The 22459-nt window shown below is 51.3% G+C and overlaps 2 protein-coding genes and 1 long non-coding RNA gene across 13 annotated transcripts in view; 1 reads left to right on the plus strand and 2 right to left on the minus strand.

Annotated features, from left to right (window-relative positions):
• Positions 1 to 35: 35 nt before the first annotated feature.
• LOC118498153 lies at positions 36 to 5535 on the minus strand. Its single transcript, XR_004900674.1, has 3 exons — positions 4541 to 5535; positions 2954 to 3072; positions 36 to 217 (listed from the first exon to the last, which is right to left on the minus strand). It is a non-coding gene; the product is annotated as an uncharacterized LOC118498153 (long non-coding RNA).
• A 130-nt stretch (positions 5536 to 5665) lies between these two features.
• Positions 5666 to 14477, plus strand: ZNF687 (zinc finger protein 687). 4 transcript variants are annotated; one of them, XM_036015352.1, is made up of 9 exons: positions 5666 to 5991; positions 8952 to 11077; positions 11216 to 11394; positions 11725 to 11901; positions 11995 to 12157; positions 12304 to 12639; positions 12744 to 12856; positions 13078 to 13219; positions 13360 to 14477. In XM_036015352.1, exons 2-9 carry the CDS (start codon positions 8969 to 8971, stop codon positions 13849 to 13851), a joined length of 3711 nt encoding a protein of 1236 aa, XP_035871245.1. In that variant the 5' UTR covers positions 5666 to 5991; positions 8952 to 8968; the 3' UTR covers positions 13852 to 14477. The 4 variants fall into 4 exon arrangements, with proteins under 4 accessions (XP_035871245.1, XP_028358409.1, XP_035871246.1 ...); XM_028502608.2 differs by having other exon boundaries at positions 5666 to 5976; XM_036015353.1 differs by lacking the exon at positions 5666 to 5991 and adding an exon at positions 6078 to 6181.
• A 224-nt stretch (positions 14478 to 14701) lies between these two features.
• Positions 14702 to 22459, minus strand: part of PI4KB (phosphatidylinositol 4-kinase beta) — a 26577-nt gene continuing 18819 nt past the window's right edge. For 6 of the 8 annotated variants that reach the window (XM_028502614.2, XM_028502612.2, XM_028502611.2 and 3 more), the window contains 7 exons: positions 22362 to 22459; positions 21667 to 21771; positions 21327 to 21450; positions 19790 to 20055; positions 16919 to 17051; positions 16549 to 16669; positions 14702 to 15550 (listed from right to left, as the gene is read on the minus strand). The exon at positions 22362 to 22459 is cut by the window's right edge and continues 12 nt beyond it. In XM_028502614.2, the coding sequence (XP_028358415.1) occupies positions 15369 to 15550; positions 16549 to 16669; positions 16919 to 17051; positions 19790 to 20055; positions 21327 to 21450; positions 21667 to 21771; positions 22362 to 22459 (1029 nt within the window). In that variant the 3' untranslated portion in view covers positions 14702 to 15368. Of the gene's footprint in view, positions 15551 to 15899; positions 15963 to 16548; positions 16670 to 16918; positions 17052 to 19789; positions 20056 to 21326; positions 21451 to 21666; positions 21772 to 22361 lie in introns of all 8 variants that reach the window. The other 2 variants (XM_028502609.2, XM_036015357.1) reach the window with 1 other exon arrangement.

The following is a 22459-nucleotide window of genomic DNA, read 5'->3' on the forward strand; positions in this document are numbered from 1 at the left end:
TTGTAACAGATACTGGAAATAGCAGAGACTTAAACAAGATGGAAGTTCATTTTTCTCTCAAGCTAATAAAGCCTGGACGTAGCCCAGGGCTGACATAGTGTCCCCAGTGAGTCATCAGATTCCCAGGCTTCTTGTAATTCCCTACCATCCTTGGCCTGCAGCTCCATCGTCTGGGTGCCTCCAAATCACAAGATCCTTCAATCATCACGTCTGTGTTCTGGACAGGAAACAAAGAGGGGAGAAGGGGAAACAATGGAAAGAATTACAGAGGGCATAGGCCAGCTACCTGACACTTCTTTAGGAAGTTTTTCTGGAAAGTCCATTCAGCAAATACCACTCACATATTTTTATGTTTACATTCATAGAATGTAATCACATGGTCACAATTAGGAGCCAAAGGTGGAAAATACAGTCTTAAGGTAGGTTATGCTGCCACCCAAGATAATAGGAACATGAGTAAACTTTTGGGGTTGATGAATATGTTCATTGTCTTGGTGGTGATGATTTTGTGGCTAGATGCTAAGTCAAAACTTATCAAATTGTTCATTTTAAATATGTGTAGCTGTTATATGTCAGTTATACGTCAATTAATCTGTTAATAAGTATGTGTATGAGAAAAGAATATGTACCCTCTAGTTATTGGCTGCAGGGTTTTATATACGTTTGTTATGTCTAATCTTTAATTGTGTTTTTCAAATCTCTTACATTCTTACTGAGAAATATATATTGTTTTCTTGATCCATTAATTAACTGAGAGAAATATGTTAAAATTTCCCACAACTGCGGTGGATTGATCAATTTCTCCTGGGAATTCTGTCATTTTTTTTTTTATAAATTTGAGGCTGTACTATTAAGAACTTACAGGTTTAGCCCTGGCCAGGTAGCTCAGTTGATCCTGATACCCCAAGGTGTGGGTTCAATCCCCACCCCCAGCATATACAACAAATAGCCTATGAACAATGAATCAGTAGGTGGGAAACAAATCAATGTTTTTCCCTCTCCTTTCCTCTCTCTCTCTATAATCAATTAAAAAAAAAACTTGAGGCATAAAAATATGCCTTAACAGAAAAGAACATATTGGTTTCTAATTATTGTGTTTGTGCCGAATTCAAACTTATGCCAGTGTTGTAGTTCTTATCTCCAGTGAGAACTTTTAGTTGAAAATCATATTTTATTTTATCTGATATTAGTATATCTACACCAGCTTTCTTCTAGTTAGTATTTGCCTGGCACATACATATTTTCTATTCTTCTACTTTTAAAAAGTACATTTTTATTTTCCAATTACAGTTGATGTACACTATTATTTTAGTTTCAGGTATATATTCTTTTACTTTTAACCTTTATATTTATGTTTTAGGTATGTCTCTTTAATCAATGCATAAATGGATATTAATATTTATTCAGTAAAAATTAATCCCATTACTTAGTTTTTTCCTAAAAATCTAACTAACTTTGCTTTTTAACTGGAGAATTAACTCAATTTACATTTCTGTGATTATGATATTGTTGGATTCGTTTTTAACAAATTTTTTGGTCTTTCTAGCCCATCCAGATTTTTCTAAGTCTCTTATTTTTTGATTCTTGTCTTCTGGACTATGTGAGCTCTTCCCATCCCATTCCTTTTATTTTTTTCTTTCTGCTTATTTGGAAATTATACACTGTGCTCCTATTCTATTAACATTTAAATTAAATAGTTTGACATTAACATTTAACAATAAAAATTAATCAAATAATGCAAAAGCCTCAGAATAACTTTAACCAACCCTTCCCAACTAATATGCGGTTATGTTCCAGCTTTTAGTTCTATCTTTTCTTCTTTTAGTTTTATATGTACATAATTTGGAGTCAATTACAATACTTGTTATAAATAACACATCCCAGCTCACTCTCCCCATTCCCCCTACATTAGAAGCAACCATTTTTAAGTCTTACACCTGGTACTTTACCAGTTACCTCTTTCCATATTTCTAACTAACATCTTACATTGTGACTACTCAATTTATTACTTTATAATATTATACAAATTGATTTCCAAAATGGAAGATAACAACTCAGCTGGTCCGAATTCCCGCCCTCCTTCCCCCCATTTCCCCATATAATTATGTAACAAGTTTGGTTAAAGGGCTGCTTCGAATGTACATTATTTTGACTGTTAAATGCTATTCATAATGAGTCACTAGGATACTTTTTCTTCCTTGAAATACTTTTTGTCTTTTCCTTATTACTACCTGACCCCAATTCCTCTCCAACTATCTGACTCCTCCGAAAGGATTTAGTCCATCTCACCTTCCCAGGAAGTCCTTCCTGCAGCCTCCTGGTGTAAACCTTTTCTTCCCTCTTCGCCCTTTCCCCTCCAATCCTCCTTCCCGCTCATCCTGGGGAGGCTCCTTGCTTCTTGCATGTGTTGAATTCTATTTCCCTTACACCACTGAACTTCATTCTTGGTTTCCTCTTTCACTTTGGTGGCCCAAAGCCTCCTGTTTTCTTTGAAAGAGTTGTCCTAGCTCAAAGATCAGCTTTGGCCAGTGAGAATAATCACAGACCAAAGGAACTGGGAGGCATCTCAGCAAACAAAGGAAGAGATGTGTGCTTGGATGTGGGGCAAGGGTGAAGCTTAGGTGAAATTTAAACAAAGCGGTGTTCTCATAGGCTCAAAGTAAATAGAGATCTGTATAAAGAGGTTCACAGACTGCAAAGAAAATGTTGATGTAGAATACTCTGTCCAGAAACTTCTTATCTGAGGCTCTGCACCTGGGTTGTAAATCAAGGCTGCTTATATGTCTCAGGGGAACTTGGATCCTTGAGGCAAAAGGAGAATGATTCATTTTCACTGATATGCTTTCAAACAGCAATGCTTCTTATACTCTATGATTTTAGAGAACAAGGTTTCTCAGTGTGTAAGAAAGCTATAGTCTCAGAAGAGGTCCTCATGAACTTTATTGCTACATACCTGGGCAGAAAATATTTCCTGCTAACTTTACAGGCTTTCTATGTCTGTGATCCCAGTTCGATGAATGGCAGGGCAGGATTCGCTTTCTCAGTCAGAGCCACCTTTTATTTTCTCAGGGTCTGTGGGAAATAATATTTTTGAGCCTTGACGGGGAGCTGTTAACTGTAAGGTTTTCTCTAGGATGATCTGGCCAGGTCTTTTCCTGGGGGAACTTTGATGTCAGTATCTCTACATCAGATTCTACCAAGGCAAACATTCTAGAGTCCTCTTGAAGAGTCTAGTTCTGATTGCTAGTGTTCTGGGGATGGAATTGGGAGAAGGGGCTGGAATTTAGGATATAAATGTTCTTTTTAGTTTAACTAATTTTAGGATACTATATTCCTGCCCTCTCTGGCGCACACACCTCCAGTTTCCTGCGATGGCGGAAGAGGGGCAGTCAAAAAGCCACATGGAGTGGAGCAGGGGACCTGAGGCACACCCCTCCTTAAACAGCTTTTCAACTAATTCTCCTGTTTTTCACCCCACTTGGATATCATGATGTTTTCACTGTTTCCATAGTTTCACCTTTTCCAGAATGTCGTATACTTGGAATCATATCGTATATAGCCCTTTCAGACTGGCTTCTTTTCCTTCACATTGTGTGCATTTAAAGTTCCTCCATGTCTTTTCATGGCTTGATAGTCCTTTATTTTCCTCCCTGGCAATGATAATTTCTAATCTGTTTCTATATATTTTACTTATTTATCATATTTATTGTTTGTCTTCTCCACATGAGTGTGTTTCATGAAGACAGAGATTCCTGTCTGCTTAGTTCACTGCTGTATCCCCAGTGCCTACAATGGTGTTTCACTCATGGGCGGTGCTCAAGAAACAGATTGGTTGAATTAAGTCACTTTTAAAAAATATTTTATTTTAGAAAGGAGGGAGAGAAAAAGGGTGCGAAACATCAATGTAAGAGCGAAACACTGATTGGTTGCCTTCTGTCTGTGCCTGGGGTACAACCCAGGCATGTGCCCTGACCAGCACACTGGCTGGGGTTTAATTAAGTCATTTCTTAAATGAATGAACAGAGCATCTAACTGAAGAACAAACTTCTATCCAGAACCCTCTTGACAAGAGAATCTGTGATATGTAGTGTTTAGTTTTCTGGATCCTTAGAGTTTCAACTCCATGACATTTGACCTTGGGTAAGCCACCTAACAGGGTTGTGGTAAGGACTAAATGAATTAATATACATAAAAGTTCCTATAACAGGTACCACACGTGTACGTGAACAGTAATTATTATTCGTATAGGAAAGCGCAGAGAAGGAGGGAATGAAATGCTGGTTGGTTGCTCAGAGATGGAAGAGTGCTGTGAGCTGGAGAAAGGAGGTGAAGTGTGTGGGGGGGCATTAACCCATTTGCTCATCACTCTACAGAGCACTTTTACATTCTAAACACTTTTTTCATCCTCCAAAAAATGATCATGTCAGGAGGATATAATTTTACCTATGAGAAAACTAGTTAGGGGAGTTGGTCGACTTGCCCAGTGAAATCATATGGTAAGTGGTGGCCCCCAAATTCCCATCCAGAAGTTGTGACTCACACCTTAAAACAGTCTCTATTACTTACGCAGACTCTCAGCGTGCGTGAGGGAGTCCGTGGGTTCACCTGTCCTGTGATCCGGGGTAAAGTAACAGAACCACTTTTAATAACCACGCCCAGGTTGTGAGCGGCTGCATACGTAGCCATCTGCGGAGGCTTGCGGGCCCGCTACAGCGCGCTCAAGGGGGCACACTGGGCTTCCTGAAAAATTCTGCAAGTGAGTGCTGATTACAATATAAAAGGCAACTCTTTCCCCTAATAACCCTCCCCTTCTCCCGCCTCTAGGGGGCGGGGCAACAAAGCGCGGGAAAACTGGACTCGACCCCACCCCCACCCCGTGCTGGGGGCAGGGAAAAGTAGAGCTCTTAAGTGGGAGATAGTTGTGTACGCTCGTGTGTGTGGTTGTTTGCCCCTTTTTCCAACCTCCTCCCCTGTTTGGGAAGCCTACCAATGTGCCGCTTTAAGATTCCTTTGGAAATGGCCCGGGCCACGCCAGCACTGTAACGTCACCTTTCCCCCACTTCCGGTCTGCAAGCCCGTCCCTAGCTTCAGGTGCCAGTGCCTTCAGCACTCCCAAGCCCGTTCCGCTCCAAGCCCTCCCTCAGAGGAAGGAACTAGGGGTGACGCCGTCGGCCCTAGAGCTGCCCCGCGTGAGGGCCCCATGCATTTAGATGTTATGGCGCTCTAGATAGTAGGCAAATCTCAAGAAAATTGTAAAACAAATTACGTAATGTTTTGGGTGACATCCCATTCTGTGACTTCTGCATGGCAGAACTGACATTGGGGTTTAGCTTGAGAAAGCGCAAACGGATCTACACACGCCAGGTCCATTTACAGTGGAAAAGGTTCCACTCGAGTATTCACCAAATACAAGCTGAGAGTTCCTTAAATTTGTATAAGCAAGCTGCAGGCTTTAAGGATCGCGGCCAATAGGGAGCGAGGGGGCGGAGACACACCTGGGATAGTCACCGCCTTCAGTAGGAAAGCAGGGAATCAGATCGGCTTCTTCCTAAACGACAGTACCCGCTGCCAATCGCTTTTGAGGTGCACAGATGGGGGCAGGTGGGCCCCGGCATAACCAATGACGAGAAGCATCTTCGGAAAGACTAGGCTCTTTGCCCAATGAAGCTGGGAAGACTATGCGGGGCTTGTTCCGAGCGGCAGTACTTAAGGCCAACCCAGTGCGGGGCTGGGAGGGGCGCAGTACTGAACGACGAGGAGATTGGCCAATGGCGAGTACGAAAGCGGGCAGCCCAGACCGGGAACGCGGAGGGAGCTGAGGAAGGGGGAGGCTGAACGGGAGAGAAGCAGGAAGTAGCGGCGGAGGCGGGGAGGGCGGCGGCAGCAGGCGGCGGCGGCGACTGCGGTGGCGGCGAGGGTAGCAGCTGGAGCAGGGGCGAGAACGCCGAGGCTCGGCCCGCACTGGGAGCCAAACAAGTAAGCGTGGCTGGGGTAAATACCCGCCCTTGGCCCCGCCCCCGGGGGGGCGGGTGACTACCCCGCCCCTCCCCCACTTGGTCAACTACCCCCTTCTCCGCGTCGCCCCCCTGGGGCGGCTTTTAGGAAGGCCCCGACACCGCCACCGTCCCATGGGGCGGATGGGCGAAACTCCCAGCCTGTTGAAAGCACAGTCCCTAGCCGGGTAAACGTGGAAGGAGGGTCGGGAGTCTCCAAGTCCTGGTGCTCCCAGCCCAAAAGGCGTTCAAAGCGCGGCCCAGGGGCTGGAGGCTGCGGGATGTCGCGACCTAAAATGGTGTCCGTGTCCGAGTCCGAGGGTGGGGGTGGGGGCCCTAGGCAGGCCGGAGCAGAGCCTGCACCCCGACTGGGCGCGGGTCAGCGTCCCGGCCCGGGCAGCACTCAGGCTCGCGCCCTGGGCTGCCCTGCGCCTCCTGCTCATTGCTCAGTCTCGAGGGAGTCGCGGGAGGCTGCGGGAGGAGGAGGCTGCGCCGCGCAGGGAGGGGGAGGCGAGGGGAGGAGGTCGGAGTTGGGACGGACCTCGGCTGAGAGCTGCGAGTCTCGCAAATACAGTGCCGTCCCTAGTGCTGTCTTTCCACACGCCTAACCCACTCCCGAGTGCTCCTGGGCCCGGAGGTACTGTGCGGCAGCTCCCCGAGGGCCTGGCCTGGCCTGGCCGAGGCCCGTCCTTTTCGCTCGACGATGTGAGCCAGAGAAGCGCCGCACGCCTCAGTTTCCCCTCTGGCTTCCCCTATGTGCACCCCGCCCCTTCTCTGCAACCCCGGACGTGATCCCGGCGCCAGTCCTCGGCAGATGGCAGGGACTTAATTCCGCCCGCTGCCCAGCTTGGCTGCAGTCTAATCGCCCCCGGCCGCCAGCCCCTCGTCCTCCTCTGCGTTGCAGGCCCTGGGCCAGGAAAAGGGCAGTGGAGCCCCCACCTGCCCCTGGCCATTTCATCCTCTTCCTGTTTAGCCCCTTCCTTTGGCTTTTGGGGAAGAACGGGGTGGGGGGGGCGTGGGGGGTGCGTGCTGGAGCCCAAGAGACTGGGCGCAGCAGCCGCAGAAAGGCCTGGGCAGGGAAGTATGGGAAGCCTCTTCGGCCTTGGGCTCCTCTGCTTGGTCTACTGCCTGTTCTGGCTAGTGGATGACCTCTGAGTCACTTGGACTCCAAAGTGGGAGTTGCTGGGGGGAGATGAGTTTGCAGATGTTTTCTCACAGCCCCCACTGATCTGTACTACACCAGCCCTGAGTGAAATGCAGCTCAGGCCTCCAGGTCAGGAGACAGCCAGGCAGAAGAGGGCCTAGCAATCCGCCAGGGGCAGAGGCAAGAGAAGGGCTTTGTTTCAACCCACAGCCAGCAGAATTGGGATGGGTGGGTGAGGAGTGCACTCCCTTTTCTTCCTGTAGTTAGTACTCTCCCCTTCTACCCCCACCTTGGTCCCAGCATTGCCAGCTGCCACCTGCTGGGACTATCTCCAGTTACAGTCTAGGACTGGAAAGAGGTGAGAGAACTGGCCATGGGAAATGGCTTGCAACCTGGGCAGGGAATGTGTAAGGGTAGAGACTTCTTCAGTTGCTTCTTCCTAGATATAGATACACTTGTGGGAAAAGCTGGTAGGGGAACAGACATGATTGCCCCACAAGCTCTAGGCTGGTCTTGTTGTTTTAATGACACATAAGGCTTGTGGGATATTTTTCTTTTTGTACTGGGCAAGGTTGGGATTGGGCGAGACTCCCTGGGCTACTTTTGCCAAAGGGAAATTAAAAGGGTGAGGAGTGCGAGGTAGGGGGTAAACTGGGGTGAGGATCTCAGAGCAGAAATGATTGGGGTGAGGAGGCCTGGCTTTTCCCCCACTGTGGCAGCTGTACTGGTTAAGCTTGTACCCTGGAGAGACGATGGGGAGGTAGGAGGGGCAGGCCAGGGGAGAGCGGAGGCACTCTGGGGAAGGTAGATGAGGGAGCACCAGGTGTTTATGATAGGAGAGGCCTAGTCTGGGGCCCTTGTGACCAGGCTCCTTGGGGTTTTCCCTCATGTCTCTTTTCTTTGTCTCTTTCTGTTCCTGTGTTTTATTCTGTGTTAGTTTCTTGGGCCTTTTCCCTGAGTTCATTTCTCTCTGTTAACCAAGCTGGATATTCAGATACGAGTGAAGACCCCAAGTGCCCCAGACTTGACCTTACAATGACCCCTGAGAGCCTTAGATTTCTGGTGCTTACTCCTTCCCAGCCCCTCCATGATCTGACACAGCCTTGTTTGTTCTAGCTGTAATAGTTCTGTTCTGGTTCTGTCACACTCACAATTTCATACCACACTCAGAATAACCCTGTGATATATTAATTGCCCCCTCTTTCGTTCAAATACATACAAAAGTAAGAGATGGAGTAACTTGCTTATCCAGCAGGCCATTGATGAAACTGAATCTAGAATCATTTCTTGTGTCTTGGCTTAAAGTCATGGGACCTTTGTAGACATGGTTTTTCAGATCTTTGTGGATACTTAGAAGATCCATGAAATATATGAATGGATTCCATGCTGTCCTGAATGAGCTTTTAAAACCTAGAGCATCATGCCCTTCTTCCTCTTAATAGTAGTATTGATTAATTGATTGATTCTGTGCTGGACACAGGAGGGGCTTAGGTGGTTTCAACCAGATACGCACTGAACTCCCCCCATCTCTAGTACCCTTATCTTGTATGTGTGTTTCTGACAAGTCTATTTTCCTCTGCTTTTTTGTATCTTGTTGTCTTCTGTAGAATGTGCACATCGCCTTTATTCCTGTTTTAGGGTTTGGCAAACAAGTGCCTCCACCAGCTCTCTAGGATTTGCACTGTGATGAAGGTGTGCCCAAGTCAGAGTGTGCAAGGGCTCTGAGAGGAGAGCGATACGGACATCCCGGGGGAGGAGGTGCCGGGTTTCTGCTTCCAGAGAGCTCAGTTTCTTCTTCTTCCTTCTATTGTTAGGTCTGGGACCCGCCGCCATGGGAGACATGAAGACCCCTGATTTCGATGACCTCCTTGCTGCGTTTGACATCCCCGACATTGATGCAAACGAAGCCATCCATTCTGGGCCAGAGGAAAACGAGGGACCAGGAGGCTCAGGGAAGCCAGAGCCCAGTGTCGGGGGTGAATCTGGAGAAGTAACAGCAGCAGCTGTAAGGGATGGCCCTGGGGTTTCAGCCCAGGCTTCTGACCATGGCCTGCCATCGGCGGACATTTCAGCAGTCAGTGTCATTGTCAAGAACACTGTGTGTCCTGAGCAGTCTGAGTCCCTGCTTGGAAGTTCAGGAGGGGAGGGGGCCCGGGCTGGGGGTACAACTAAGGAAGGGCCTGTGGGACCTCGTCTGATGCAAAATGGTTTTGGGGGCCCTGAGCCATCCCTTCCAGGAAACCCCCACTCGCCAACTCCCCCCAGTGGGGGTACGTGGAAAGAAAAATCCATGGAAGGCAAAGCTCCGTTGGACCTCTTTGCTCATTTTGAGCCTGAGCCAGGGGAGCACCCTGATCCCTTGCCTCCTTCTGCACCCTCTCCACCTCGGGAAGGGGCCATGACCCCACCTCCTTTCCCTTCTCCCTTTGAGCTGGCTCAGGAGAATGGCCCAGCCTTGCTGCCGCCTGCTTCTCCCACACCGCTGGGCGCCTTGAAGCAGGGTGGCTGCAGCCCACTCCATCCTCAGAGCATAGCCCGGCTCGGCTCAGGATCTACCCCTGAGGCTGTGGGCATCCCTGCTAGCACATCGCCTCCCCAGGTTGCTGGGGTGCCCTTCTTTAAACAGTCTCCAGGGCATCAGAGCCCTCTTGCCTCCCCAAAAGTACCCAGCTGTCAGCCCCTAAAGGAAGAAGAAGAGGATCAGGGGCCAGTGGACAAGTCTCCAGGAAGTCCCCAGAGTCCTTCTAGTGGAGCTGAGGCTGCTGATGAGGACAGCAATGACTCTCCTGCCTCCTCCAGCTCTTCTAGGCCCCTCAAGGTGCGGATCAAGACCATTAAAACATCCTGTGGGAATATCACAAGAACTGTAACCCGGGTCCCCTCAGACCCTGATCCCCCTACCCCCTTGGCCGAGGGGACCTTCCTGGCCGAGGCTAACTTCTTAAAATTCTCCCCTGTGGCTCCGACTCCTGAGGGTCCAAAGGTGGTGAGCGTCCAATTGGGTGATGGCACGAGGCTGAAGGGCACTGTGTTGCCTGTGGCCACCATCCAGAATGCAAGTACTGCCATGCTGATGGCGGCCAGCGTGGCCCGCAAAGCTGTGGTTCTGCCTGGGGGCACTGCCACCAGCCCTAAGATGATGGCTAAGAATGTGCTAAGTCTGGTGCCCCAAGCTCTGCCCAAGGCTGAGGGGCGGGCGGGGCTGGGGCCAGGAGGCCAGAAGCTGAATGGTGCCTCAGTGGTGATGGTGCAGCCTTCCAAGGCCGCCACTGTGCCAGGGGCAGGCGGTGGCACAGTGATCTCACGGACCCAGTCCAGCCTGGTGGAGGCCTTCAACAAGATTCTCAACAGTAAGAACCTGCTGCCTGCCTACCGGCCAAACCTGAGTCCACCTGCTGAGGCTGGACTGGCCCTGCCTCCAACAGGCTACCGCTGCCTCGAGTGTGGGGATGCCTTTTCGCTGGAGAAGAGCCTGGCGAGGCACTATGACCGCCGGAGCATGCGCATTGAGGTCACCTGCAACCACTGTGCCCGCCGCCTGGTCTTCTTCAACAAGTGCAGCCTGCTGCTGCACGCCAGGGAGCACAAGGACAAGGGGCTTGTCATGCAGTGCTCGCACCTGGTCATGAGGCCTGTAGCTCTTGACCAGATGGTGGGGCAGCCGGACATCATGCCCCTGCTGGCTGTCCCACCTGCCCTTGGACCTCCAGTCTTGCCTGCCTTGGGCAAGGGCGATGGGGCCATCACCACCTCCGCCATTTCTACAGTTGCTGCTGAGGCCCCTTTGCTGCCGCTCTCAGCCGAGCCGCCTGCTGCCCCTGCCACCTCTGCTTACACATGCTTTCGCTGCCTGGAGTGCAAGGAGCAGTGCCGGGACAAGGCTGGCATGGCTGCCCACTTCCAGCAGCTTGGGCCTCCTGCCCCGGGGGCCACCAGCAATGTGAGTTGCCTTTCACCTCCCTTCCCTGGTAAGGGGCAGCCTGGGGATAGGATCTAGGAAGTTGCAGGGGGCTTGGTTAGGAGAAGTAGTGGGGGACAGGCCACCTCCTGACTTGCCTTGTTTCAACCCCTTTGACAGGTGTGCTCAACCTGCCCCATGATGCTCCCCAATCGCTGCAGCTTCAGTGCCCATCAGCGCATGCATAAGAATCGACCTCCCCACGTCTGCCCTGAGTGTGGGGGCAACTTCCTACAAGCCAATTTTCAGACCCACCTCCGGGAGGCCTGTCTGCATTTCTCTCGCCGTGTAGGATACAGGTGCCTCACACCTCCCCGTTGCATCTCTAAACTCCCCCACGTGCTTGCTGGTCTCATGGTTCGTAGCACTAACCTTAGAGATGCCCTCTTGAGCCCCATCTTTCCCACTCAGTCCCTTGGCCCTGGTGTGCTGGCAGAGAGCAGGGCCATCTCTGCAGTGCCAGCTCTGCCCCAGCAGGCCTTAGGGATTGGGTCTGCAACCCCCTCCAGTCTCCATCTTGCTTGGGCTCCACTGCCAATTCACTTCTGAAAGTCCGCGGAGGAGAGTGGGGTGGTAGAGGGCACGGAGATGGTCTACCTCACCACAGCATCCGCATGTCCTCCCGAAAGGTGCCCCAGCTGTGCAGTTGTGTTTGGGGGTGTGAACTCCATCAAGTCGCACATCCAGACGTCGCACTGCGAGGTTTTCCACAAGTGCCCCATCTGCCCCATGGCCTTCAAGTCTGCACCCAGCGCCCACGCCCACCTCTATACCCAGCATCCCAACTTCCTCTCGCAGCAGGCCAAGTGAGACCCGGGACGAGGATGAGGAGGGGGGTGCTGGTGGGAGCTGGGTCCTGGGGGGGCAGGGTGTCTGCACTGTCCTCTCCACCTGTACAGGATGATCTACAAGTGCGCCATGTGTGACACGGTCTTCACTCACAAGCCCCTCCTCTCCTCACACTTCGACCAGCACTTGCTGCCCCAGCGGGTCAGTGTCTTCAAGTGCCCGTCTTGTCCTCTGCTTTTTGCCCAAAAAAGGACCATGCTGGACCATCTCAAGGTATAGGAGTCAAGGGCTGGAGGTGGTGTGCTTAGCTGTGTTGACCGGGTGCAGGGGTCACATAACCTTTAGGGATGGGGGAAACGAGAACTCTGGCAAAGCCAGGCCCTTCCCCACAACAGCCATCCCCATTGTCTCCCTTGCAGAACACCCATCAGTCTGGTCGCTTGGGAGAGGAGACTCCTGGGAAAGGGGCTGGGGATGCCCTTACGACCCCCAAGGCTGAACCCGAGGAGCTGACTGTGTCTCGGGGAGGAGCAGCTCCCGCTACAGAGGAATCTTCTTCAACCTCAGAAGAGGAGGAACTACCCAGCTCCCCGGAGCCCGCTCGCTCAAACAAACGGCCCCCCCGGCGGGACCTAGGCAGCAAAGGCACAAAGGGTGGGGGTGGGGGCACTGGAGGCTGGACCTGTGGCCTCTGTCACTCCTGGTTCCCAGAGCGTGACGAGTATGTGGCTCACATGAAGAAGGAGCATGGCAAGGTGAGCCAGGTGGGCTGGAGGGGCAGCCTGCGGACTGTCCTGTGTGGCAGTGTGGCTGGGGCCTGGAGCCGGGTTCTGAGATCCCCCACCCCCTGCTCTCCTAGTCCGTGAAGAAGTTTCCCTGTCGCCTGTGTGAGCGATCCTTCTGTTCTGCTCCCAGCCTGAGGCGCCACGTCAGAGTCAATCATGAGGGTATCAAGCGAGTTTATCCATGCAGGTAACCCTTTTCCCCTTATCCCTTCCTCTTTCTGTCTAGCAGGTGACCTCTCCATTCCCTACCTACCAGTACATGGTAAAGTACTTTCCCACCTGTTTCTTGTCCAAGTGGACTGAAGGTGGAGGCCTCTCTCGCTCTGGTAGTCCCCCTCCACTTGAGCCACTGGCCTTGGTCTTTGGGCTGTGCCCTTGGTGCCTACCCTGCCCACTCTACCCCTCTAGGTATTGCACAGAGGGAAAACGCACCTTCAGCAGCCGCCTGATCCTAGAGAAACACGTCCAGGTCCGGCATGGCTTGCCTCTTGGGGACCAGTCTCCTGGCCGGGGAAGTATTGTGGTCCGGGGCCCCGGCGCCAGAGGCCAGGTAGGCAGAGGCCCTGTGTTAGGGCCGTGGGAGTGGGAACTTGCAGAGTTACAGACTCTGGCCTCTGGAAGTTAGGTTGGGGGTGCGAGGGTCACTGAGGGTGATGAGGAGGCCCAGTCTTGCTTCATTGTCTTCTCCAGGGCCCAGGACGAAAACGTCGCCAGTCCTCCGATTCTTGCAGTGAGGAGCCTGACAGCACAACACCTCCGGCCAAATCCCCTAGGGGTGGACCTGGGTCGGGAGGCCCCCTTCCCTACCGGAGCAGTGGCTCAGTGGAGCAGAGCCTCATGGTGGGGTTGAGGGTGGATGGCGCGACCCTGCAGTGCCTTGACTGTGGCTTATGTTTTGCCTCCCCTGGCTCCCTGAGCCGGCATCGCTTCATCAGCCACAAGAAGAAACGGGGTGTGGGTAGTGCCAGTGCCCTGGGCCTGGGGGATGGGGAGGAAGAGGTCCCCCCTCTGTCGAGGTCTGACGCAGAGGTTGGAGATTCACCCTTGCCTGCTTCTGGAGACCCACTGACCTGTAAGGTCTGTGGCAAGAGCTGTGACAGCCCTCTCAACCTCAAGACCCATTTCCGCACACATGGCATGGCGTTCATCAGGGCTCGGCAAGGGGGCAGTGGGGACAACTAGGCCCCAGACCTGGACTGACTGCCCCCCTTCCTCTTCCTTGGGAGCCCGGTCACTGCTGCTGCCTAGTCCCCAGGCTGGGGAGTGTCGTCGTAATTCACATTTTGTTCAGTTCCTCTCCCCTAACCCCCTCCCCGAGATGACAAACTTGAGCATTATAGTTATTTGCAGTCCTCACTTCGGGTTTGGCCCTTGGGTCCTAGTAGGGCAGGCCCTCCATTCCTCCTTTCTTAGCCCAACACTAATTCCGCTCCTGCTCAGACCCTGTGTGGGACTGGGGGTGGGAGGACAGGGCTTGCTTAGGCCTGCTAGACGGGTCCAGGGAAGGACCAGTGCTGGGGCAGTCAGGACACTCCACACCCTTGCAGCCAGCCTTCGGGCCTGCTCTGCTCTGGCACCACCCCTGTGACTCCCCAGCACTTGAGCCCCCACCCCTACAGTGCCTTTCACTTGTTTTCCCCCCACCCCAGAAATCCAGGGGGGTGGTAGGGATGAGTCCTTTCAAGGAGGGCCCAGGGAGAGGAGGGGACAGGTTCTCAGGAATCCTTTATTGTAGTGATGATACTAACAGTGGGGGAAATGGGAGGGAGAAAACCAGACCATTAAAACTGCTTGTGGTTTAATCCCCATTCAGGCTCTTTTCATGTGACTTGGACAGTGGATTTGACGGAGGGTGTGAGAATCCACAGTGGGGAGGCCGTGCTCTGGGACGAGGCGCTGACCAGGACAGGCAGGGAAAAGGCAGTCTTTCTCTTCCACCTTGTTCTGTGGGGTGCCTTTTGTATCCTAGATACTGAGCATCTGTATACTCACCCCCACTCCCCCCAAAAATACAACTCGGAAGTTACACAGGTGGCTAACTAAGGACTTTATTTCAAACAAAAATTAAAAATAAAAAATTGAGAGCTATTTCCCTGGATGTGGGGAAGGGATCAGGGCAAGGAATTCCCTGTAGCTAGGCCAATACCCTTGTACTGGAGGGGCTGTGGTAACCCTTCCTGGCCTCCGACAGGGGACCTCTGCAAGGACAGGGCCCGCCCACCAAGGGGAACTCAGGGCAGGAGTCAGTCCCTGGGAAGGGACAGTCAGGCAGCAGCATGGCCGAAGGTGAACCACAGGATCAGGTCCTAAGTACCAAGAAGCCTCTCTTCCCTCCCTTTCTGGGACCCAGAACAGATTAAGAAGATGGCCTGTAGAAAGAATCTCGGACCCTGGTGAGAATAAAGGCCCAGCATCCTCAGACTGATCACCTCTGCTCTCTGGAGGCAGTGAGTCCTGGCGTCTGTCAGGTGGTAATACTGACACTGCTGGGGGCAGGGGAGCCCCAGCAAGTCTGGGCCCCACAGCTGGCTCTCCCACCCCCTGGCAAGCTCTACTGTCACCACATGATCCTTTGCATTTCTTGCCTTCCTTCCATTTCCCTTGGGGGGATGGATGGGTGGGCGGGTTTTCCTGGTTTGGAATTTCTCCCAGGGAGGGTCCCCTGAATGCCCCACTATTCTGGGGCCTGAGAAAGGGTGTCACATGATGCCATTGGTGAGGTACTGGAAGCCGTCGTAGAGTTTGGTAGTGATAGACCGCATGCTGCCATCCACCATCTGCTCCACCAGCAGCTGAAGCTGCTCCTCAGTCATGCTCATGTGGAACCTCTCCTTCAGGTTGCGGATGGTGCTGGAGCCATGGAAGCAAGGAAGCTGGGAACCTGGGTGAGGCAGTGAGGGCAGAGGATCATGAGTGGGAATGAGGGAGGGGCAGTGTAACAGCCACAGCACGTATGCTAGAGAGATCCCTGACTGTGGGGATGCCATTCTGCTTGGGCAGAGAAGGGAGAACTGGTGGGAGGCCCTAGCTCGAGCCCATCTTCGTCCCACACCCCTAAACCCCTCTAGGTGAGGGCATGAGGGGAGGGGAGGGCAGAGGGCCAACACCACATCTCCCCCAGTCACTGCTGAGGGCCCAGAGGGAGGGCTGGAAGAGGTTCTAGGGAATGGGCCCTGAGCTGGGCACTTATCTGGTTGCAGGACTCTGCCTATGCTACATCTGACACTCACAGATGACCTGGGCCACTGTCATCATGGGGCCAGGCGGGGTTGTTCCTGAGAAACGGCGACAACCTGTGGGGTGGGGGCAGGGATGGGAGGAGGAGACTGGAAGCTTAGACTGGGTGTATAATGTAGCCTTAAGAAGGGGGGTGGGGACAAGGGCCCAGAGGGCTGGGAGAGGAGGGACCTGGACAAAAGACTAGAAGGCGACAAGGCAGTGAGGGCATAGCACAGTGAGAGTAAATAAAGATGACAGATGGAGGGGCGAGTATCAGGATAGGGAAGAGGCCTGAGGGCAAGGCACTTGGGGGCCAAAGTGTGGTGAGGAGGAAAGTGGTGACTAGAAACACCTGAGCTGGTCAAAAGCTGAGTGATGGGAGGAGACAGAAACTCAAGAGTTGGGCAAGGGATGGAGAGATGGGAAGGGACCAAGAGGCTGTAGATGGGGCTGCTCTCTCCCTGTGTGAGCCTAGAAGGTAGTTTCTGTGGCCTCCACCCGGCTACCCCCACGACTGAGCTCTGTCAGGAGGCATGTCCCAAAGGAGAAACCCTCCGGCAACTCCCGCCCGCCTGAAGTCCTGAGGTGGAGTGGACTGCTTGGGAATTCTGTGCGGGGCACAACCCTATCCCCGATCCCCTGGCCTCTCCCCAGCCCCACCTTGCTGCATGATCTCCACAATCTGCACCACCTTGTCCATGTGTTTCCGAGCAGCAATCAGCCCCTGCAGCATCAACATCTTGTAGTAGTTGAACATGTCACCATCCAGGCCGCCCATGACCTGGGAGGGGAGAAGAGAACTGTGGGTATGAGATGGCTCAGCGTGCCACCAACCAGCCAGAACAATCGGGGCAAACATGCCAAACCCCATTACTTCCTAACTCTCAGTAGGCAGGAAGCCTCCCAGGACACCCAGCCTCACCCTGACTTACTGCCATTTCTGTTCTGTTCAACCCTAATTTGGGAGGAGCCCATCAATTCCCTGTCCTATGACAGAGAAAGGAGGAGGCACTTCTCCTTCCTGACTCACGTCCACAAACTCTGTGGTCAGCTTAAAGGCTGACGTCTCAAAGCCCAGGTTTCGTGGTGAGCTGGACAGGATGAAGCCGAAGTCAATGTGGATGATATGGCCTTCTGCGTCCAGAAGGATGTTCCCGTTGTGTCTGAGGAGGGGGCAGAGGAGAGGAAGAGGCAACACACTGGCCACATGACACTAGGCAGGGGAGTCCCCTGCTGTGTTTCCTGCAGCCTGTAACTCTGGGTCCAACCTCCTAGGACCTGAAGCTAGCAGCAGAAACAGGGAATCAGAAAAGTAAGTCGCTAACAAAGGCTGTGTGATCTGAAATCACTATTCTTAATAGTTTAATTATCCTAAATTTCCAAAAATTGTAATTCTAGCACCCAAATTGATCCCAATCTAGTAGAAAGCCCAGAAGCAAGGGAAGAAAGCCCCCGAGGCTCTTGCTAGCTGTCAGAGAGGCCAAGCAATTGGCTCAGAGGAGGCCTCTGGTCAGAACTTGGTCACCTGTATTCTGTCTGTGATTGCCATCAGCCCAAGCAGATCAGCACTCCACCAGAAAGGAGAAGCAGGCAGGGAGGAATTTAAATGTAAAATAGTGTGGGGGTTTCAAAGGTAAGTTTCAACTCTCTGGTAAAGTCAGCACTGTAAGAGATCCCAGGCTGCAATGACCATAGGCCAGCTGCAGGAAGAGGAGAGTTAAAGGGAGAGGAGTCAGGTCTTCGTGATTCCCACCTGAATGGCTGCCCGCAGAAGGAGGAACCATTACCCTGCTGAGCATGTGAGGCCTGGCCCCTCAGGATGACCAACCTCCTCAGTGCCAGTAGAGGCTTTGTTAGGCTCAGAGCTCAAGGTCTGAGAGCCACCTTCTCTGGGGTTGGTCTGACTGGACAAAAAAGCAGGGAACAGAGGAACCCAGCCCCACCTGAGTCCTTTCTACTCTGGGGAAGCACTACAGATTTAGCCACAAAGGCACAATCTTGAGCCAGAAAGGTTCTAGGAGCTGTCTTAGCTCTGTTCTCATTTTACAGGTGAGGGAACAGGCCCTGAGAGAAGTCCTTAGTTGCCAAGGTCCCAAGGCCGGTGAGGGCAGTTTCTTTTCTTAACTGCTGGAGATAGTTGGGGACTCATTCTGAAGCAGTTAGAGACTTTTTTAAAATCCTCACCTGAGAGCATTTTTTCATTGCTTTCAAAGAGAGAGGAAGGGAGAGAGAGTGAGGGAAAGGGAGGGAGGAAGGGGGGTACAGAGAGAGAGAGAGAGACATCAATGCATCTTACATTGATGAGTTGCCTCCTGCACGCACCCCAACCTGGAATCGAGCCTGCAGCCCAGGTATGTGCCCTGAGCAGGACTGGAACCGCAACCTTTCCGAGCCACCCCCGAGCCACAACTGACGCAGTGAATCTTAAACCTGCTTCCAGTTTGGAGCCCTGTGCATTGTTGCCAGTTCTTTCCACTGGCTGATTCTCTTCACAGCTTGACTACATCTCTTCTTTTCTGAGTTATTATAAAAGGTTTCTCTGCTGCCCATTCCATGGCCCCTGCCCCTGTGCTTTAAAGGATGGATTCTCACCTTCCAAACATCTTCATTTCCTAATGGAATTCGCAGAGGCCTGACTAGCACCTGCTTCATTTGCTGCCATCCATTTTCTCAATTCTGTTGCTCAGCTCTAGGCTCTTTGGGCCCTGGATTCAATCCCAGCTCTTAGGGACAGTATTAAGCTTGCAACCAAATTCCTTATAAATAACTACATTTCCCTTCAGCCCTCAAATGCAGAGCCTCACTGGGTTCATTTGTGGGGCTGACCAAGTGGAATGAGTGCAGGTTCTGAAAGCTCCCTGACCCTCATAAAACACCTGTCTGGCAGGGTTTTTAACTGATTTCAATACAAGAATGTCAGCCTATGGCAGGCACTTAATAGATGCTAGATTCCTGATAAGCTACTCTGTTAGCTGGCTCTTAATATGCCACCATGTTACTGGGAGCCCTGGAAGCTCAGGCCACCGCATCTCTGCCTTCCCAGGGCAGCTGCTCTATGCCCAGTGACAGGTGTAACTCACAGAAGCATTCAGCATGCTGACCCTGAGTCACTGTTCAGGTGAAATTATCTGTGTACGGTACATCGCTTCCCTATAATGTGAAGCTGGGCCACATAAAGATCATGTGATATTGGAAATGCCCAGCTCTGTGCAAAGCAATAAACACTAAAAAGTTCTGAAAATCATATGTTGGAATAGGAGATTTCGGGGCTGGAAGTTTCAACTTTACCTCCATCATGCCTACCATATTTACCTTCTCCTTTCTGTTCTCAGTCACTACCAACCACCTAGGTCGGGGCTCATTACCTCCTGTTTTGTTGCCAAAGGCCTAACGATAGCTAACCTCAGCCCCAGGGCCACAGGGTGCACACACTAAACAGAGACTGGGTCATATCATTTCTCCACCCACAAAATAAAACTCCTCAGCTTCATCATGCAGGCCCTTCTAATCTGGCCTCTACTTACCTGTATGGCATCATTGCCTGCTATTCTCCTGTCGGGCAGCGGAGCCCAAGCTTTAATCACACTGACTTGTTTGTCTGCCTGGTGCGTCCTTCCCCCAGCTTTCTCCGCTCTCATTCTCCTTCATCTCTCAAAGTCTGCTTGCTCAAAACCTTGCTTCTCCCATAAATCGATCATGTCTTTGCCCCTTTACCCTAGTACTTGTCTGTCTCCTTGGCTTAATGCACATGAACATGTCTGTCTCTGCTTAAAACACGATGTTTGTTTCATCTTTTACATCTTGGCAATGGAAGGCGGTGATGAGTATATGAGAACTACACATGAATGTACAGAGAGAACCCTGGAAAAAAGGTTAAGATGAGGGGCAGGAATTTACCTACCTGTCCTTGACTTGTAGCAGGTAGCAGACCAAGCAGTAGCCAGCACAACTTTGCACAAAATTACGCTGGGCACTGAGGAATGCCTCAGTCGTGTAACTGCCATGCTCCTGCAGGAAGTAATCAAGCAAGGAGAGCTGTGACTGTTTCTTCACCTGGTGGATAGACACAGCATTGACCACCGGTTCAATCATGCCACTGTCGGCTGAAATCACAAGAATCTTGTATGGCTTGATCCACAGGGGTACTCGTTCCTGTTCCCAAATGGACTGTGAGGAGACAAAGAAGCATTGGCACCATCACCTTTCATCCGAGTTTAGGGAAGAGGCTAAAATCCCCCTCTGTCCCCTGGACAGTTCCCAGCTTTGGTGGCCTTGAATTTTAGGCCATCAACTAATTGAGTAAAACCCACTGAGGACAAGGGAGTTTTTAAAGAAAGCCCAGGGCCCGATAAGACTTGGGGAACTGTGTAGCAAAAGGCATCCTGTAGGCAGAAAGCCCCCAAAGGTAGGGAGAATGGGAAATCACACAAGCAGCAAGAATGGGAGCTATTAATTCAAAGAATTGGGAAAGGGCGGAAAAGGATGTAAGTCCACAGAAAGCTTCTCTAGAAAATGAAAATATTTATATAAAGAACAGGTGAAGCTGCTGGCAGGTGACCAACCCAGAGGCTCGGGGGACTGACATCTCAGCACACTGCAACCCACTTACGAATACCAGATTAAAGTTTTAATCAATTACTTAAATTGTCATTGAATTTATTGAGGTGACATTGAGGTTACTACAATTTATAGGTTTCTGGTATAAAATATATCATCTATACATTGCATTGTGTGTTCACCGCCCAAAGTCAAGTTTTCCTTAGGTCATGATTTATCCCTTTACCCTCTTCTACCTTCTTCCACCCTCCTCTCCCTGGTAATCAATCACCTTACTATTGTTTGCATTTATGACTTTTCAGAGTGACTGCAAATCACAAAAGGACCACAAGAGGTCGCTGTGGAACTGTTTTGTGGCTGTGATTTCTGGGGACATAAACTGGGGATGGGGCATGAGCTGCAGTTTAATCTGTACCCAGTTTAGACCTGGGCTGGAAGCTGGTCCTCAGTAGAGCTCTCTGCAGAGCAACCTCTGGTGGACTGCAGCTGGGCTGAGTTCCCCTTCTTTCTCCCTCCCTTTTTCTTTTTTTAAGAATCTTTAGCTCTGACTAGTATAGCTCAGTGGATTGAGTGCAGGCCTGTGAACCAAATGGTCATGGGTTTGATTCCCAGTCAGGGCACATGCCTGGGTTGCGGGCCAGGTCCCCAGTTGGGGATGTGCAAGAGGCAACCACACATTGATGTTTCTCTCCCTCTCTTTCTCCTTCCATTCTCTCCCTCTAAAAATAAATAAATAAAATCTTGAAAGAAAAGAATCTTTAAAAAATTTATTTAAATTTTTCAAAATTTTATTTATATATTAAATAATTTTTTTACTGTTTTTTTTTTTCCCCATTACCATTTAGTCCCTTTATACCTCTTCCCCTCCTTCCTTTTTCTACCTGTAGTTGCTTCAACACCTGGAAGGCCAGCAGTTCCTGACGAAGATCATCCCCACATTTGACAATGACTGACAGAAGCCGCCAATTGGGGAGATGGCCATAGGGGGAGCCCTCTCTGATCCGCCTGTGTAAAGAGAAGCAAAAGTTATCAAAGGGTGATGCCAAGGTGAGGACAGAGACACAGATTCTACCAAAAATCCAAATCAAACTCCCCCAAAGGCAAGGACTCTTGGACTGCCTGGGAGCCCAATGGACAATAAGGAAATGCTATGAGTACCTGCAGTTGCCTCCAAGCTTTGAGAGGGCTGGAGACTCCCCCACCCCCGACTCTCCAACTCACCGCACTTTCTCCTGCCAGGGCTCTTTGAGAGCAACTGCAGAAGGGTCTTCTGGGTCTCGTTTGAAGGCTGTGGGTGTGTGAGCCAGCTGCTCCGAAAGGCGTCGTCTAGCAGGGAGAAACTATCATTTGCTTGGAGGAGTTACGCCAGAGCCTAACGTCCCTGTCTACGGTGGCATTTCCTGTACTGTTTCCTTGACTCCAGGCACACGCAGATAGAACCTGGGCTGACGGACTCATGGAAGGACACATACCACCGACACCTTTTTGCTAAATTGGTGATTTGGAATGTTAAAATGTAATCACCAGTCCCTCCTCATTCTTCTACCAAGATTCTGGTTCAGAACAGCTATGGCTCCAGCACCTGCATTTTCAACAAGGTCTCCTCTCCCCCCACACCCGATTCTGACATGTGCAGTCCTCAGGCCGACTGCAGGAAACGCTGCTCTAATTCTTCCCTCTGGTGTTTTCCACCAGAATCCCTTTGGATTCTCTTTAACATTTAGTTTCTTTCTAGAGCAGCCTGGCAATTTCTCCACCTGCACCTTCACTGCCTCAAGTTTGGTGGCCTCAGGGCAAGAACAGAGTATGGAGAGAGAAAAGGGAAAGACACAGGCTGACAGAATGGGAGAGGACAAAGAGAGAGGCCGAGCCTTAAAGAGGGCCGAAAAACGAGGGGCAGTGTTGTCTGGCCATACCGGATGTCCCCTGCTGCAATGAACACAGGCTCCTTGCTCTCTTGGCTGGTGATGCTGTCCACAGAGAACTGGGAGATGTTGTCACAGCTGTTAGTGTG

The sequence above is a fragment of the Phyllostomus discolor genome, chromosome 14 (assembly GCF_004126475.2).
Source record: "Phyllostomus discolor isolate MPI-MPIP mPhyDis1 chromosome 14, mPhyDis1.pri.v3, whole genome shotgun sequence".
NCBI lineage: Eukaryota > Metazoa > Chordata > Mammalia > Chiroptera > Phyllostomidae > Phyllostomus > Phyllostomus discolor.

Excerpts from the sequence above, each read along its gene's own strand:
- ZNF687 (XM_036015352.1), top strand. The coding sequence starts at position 8,969 with ATGGGAGACATGAAGACCCCTGATTTCGATGACCTCCTTGCTGCGTTT. Across the intron at positions 11,902-11,994 it reads TTCCTCTCGCAGCAGGCCAA|GATGATCTACAAGTGCGCCA; the intron begins GTGAGACCCGGG and ends CCACCTGTACAG. Across the intron at positions 12,158-12,303 it reads CCATGCTGGACCATCTCAAG|AACACCCATCAGTCTGGTCG; the intron begins GTATAGGAGTCA and ends TCTCCCTTGCAG.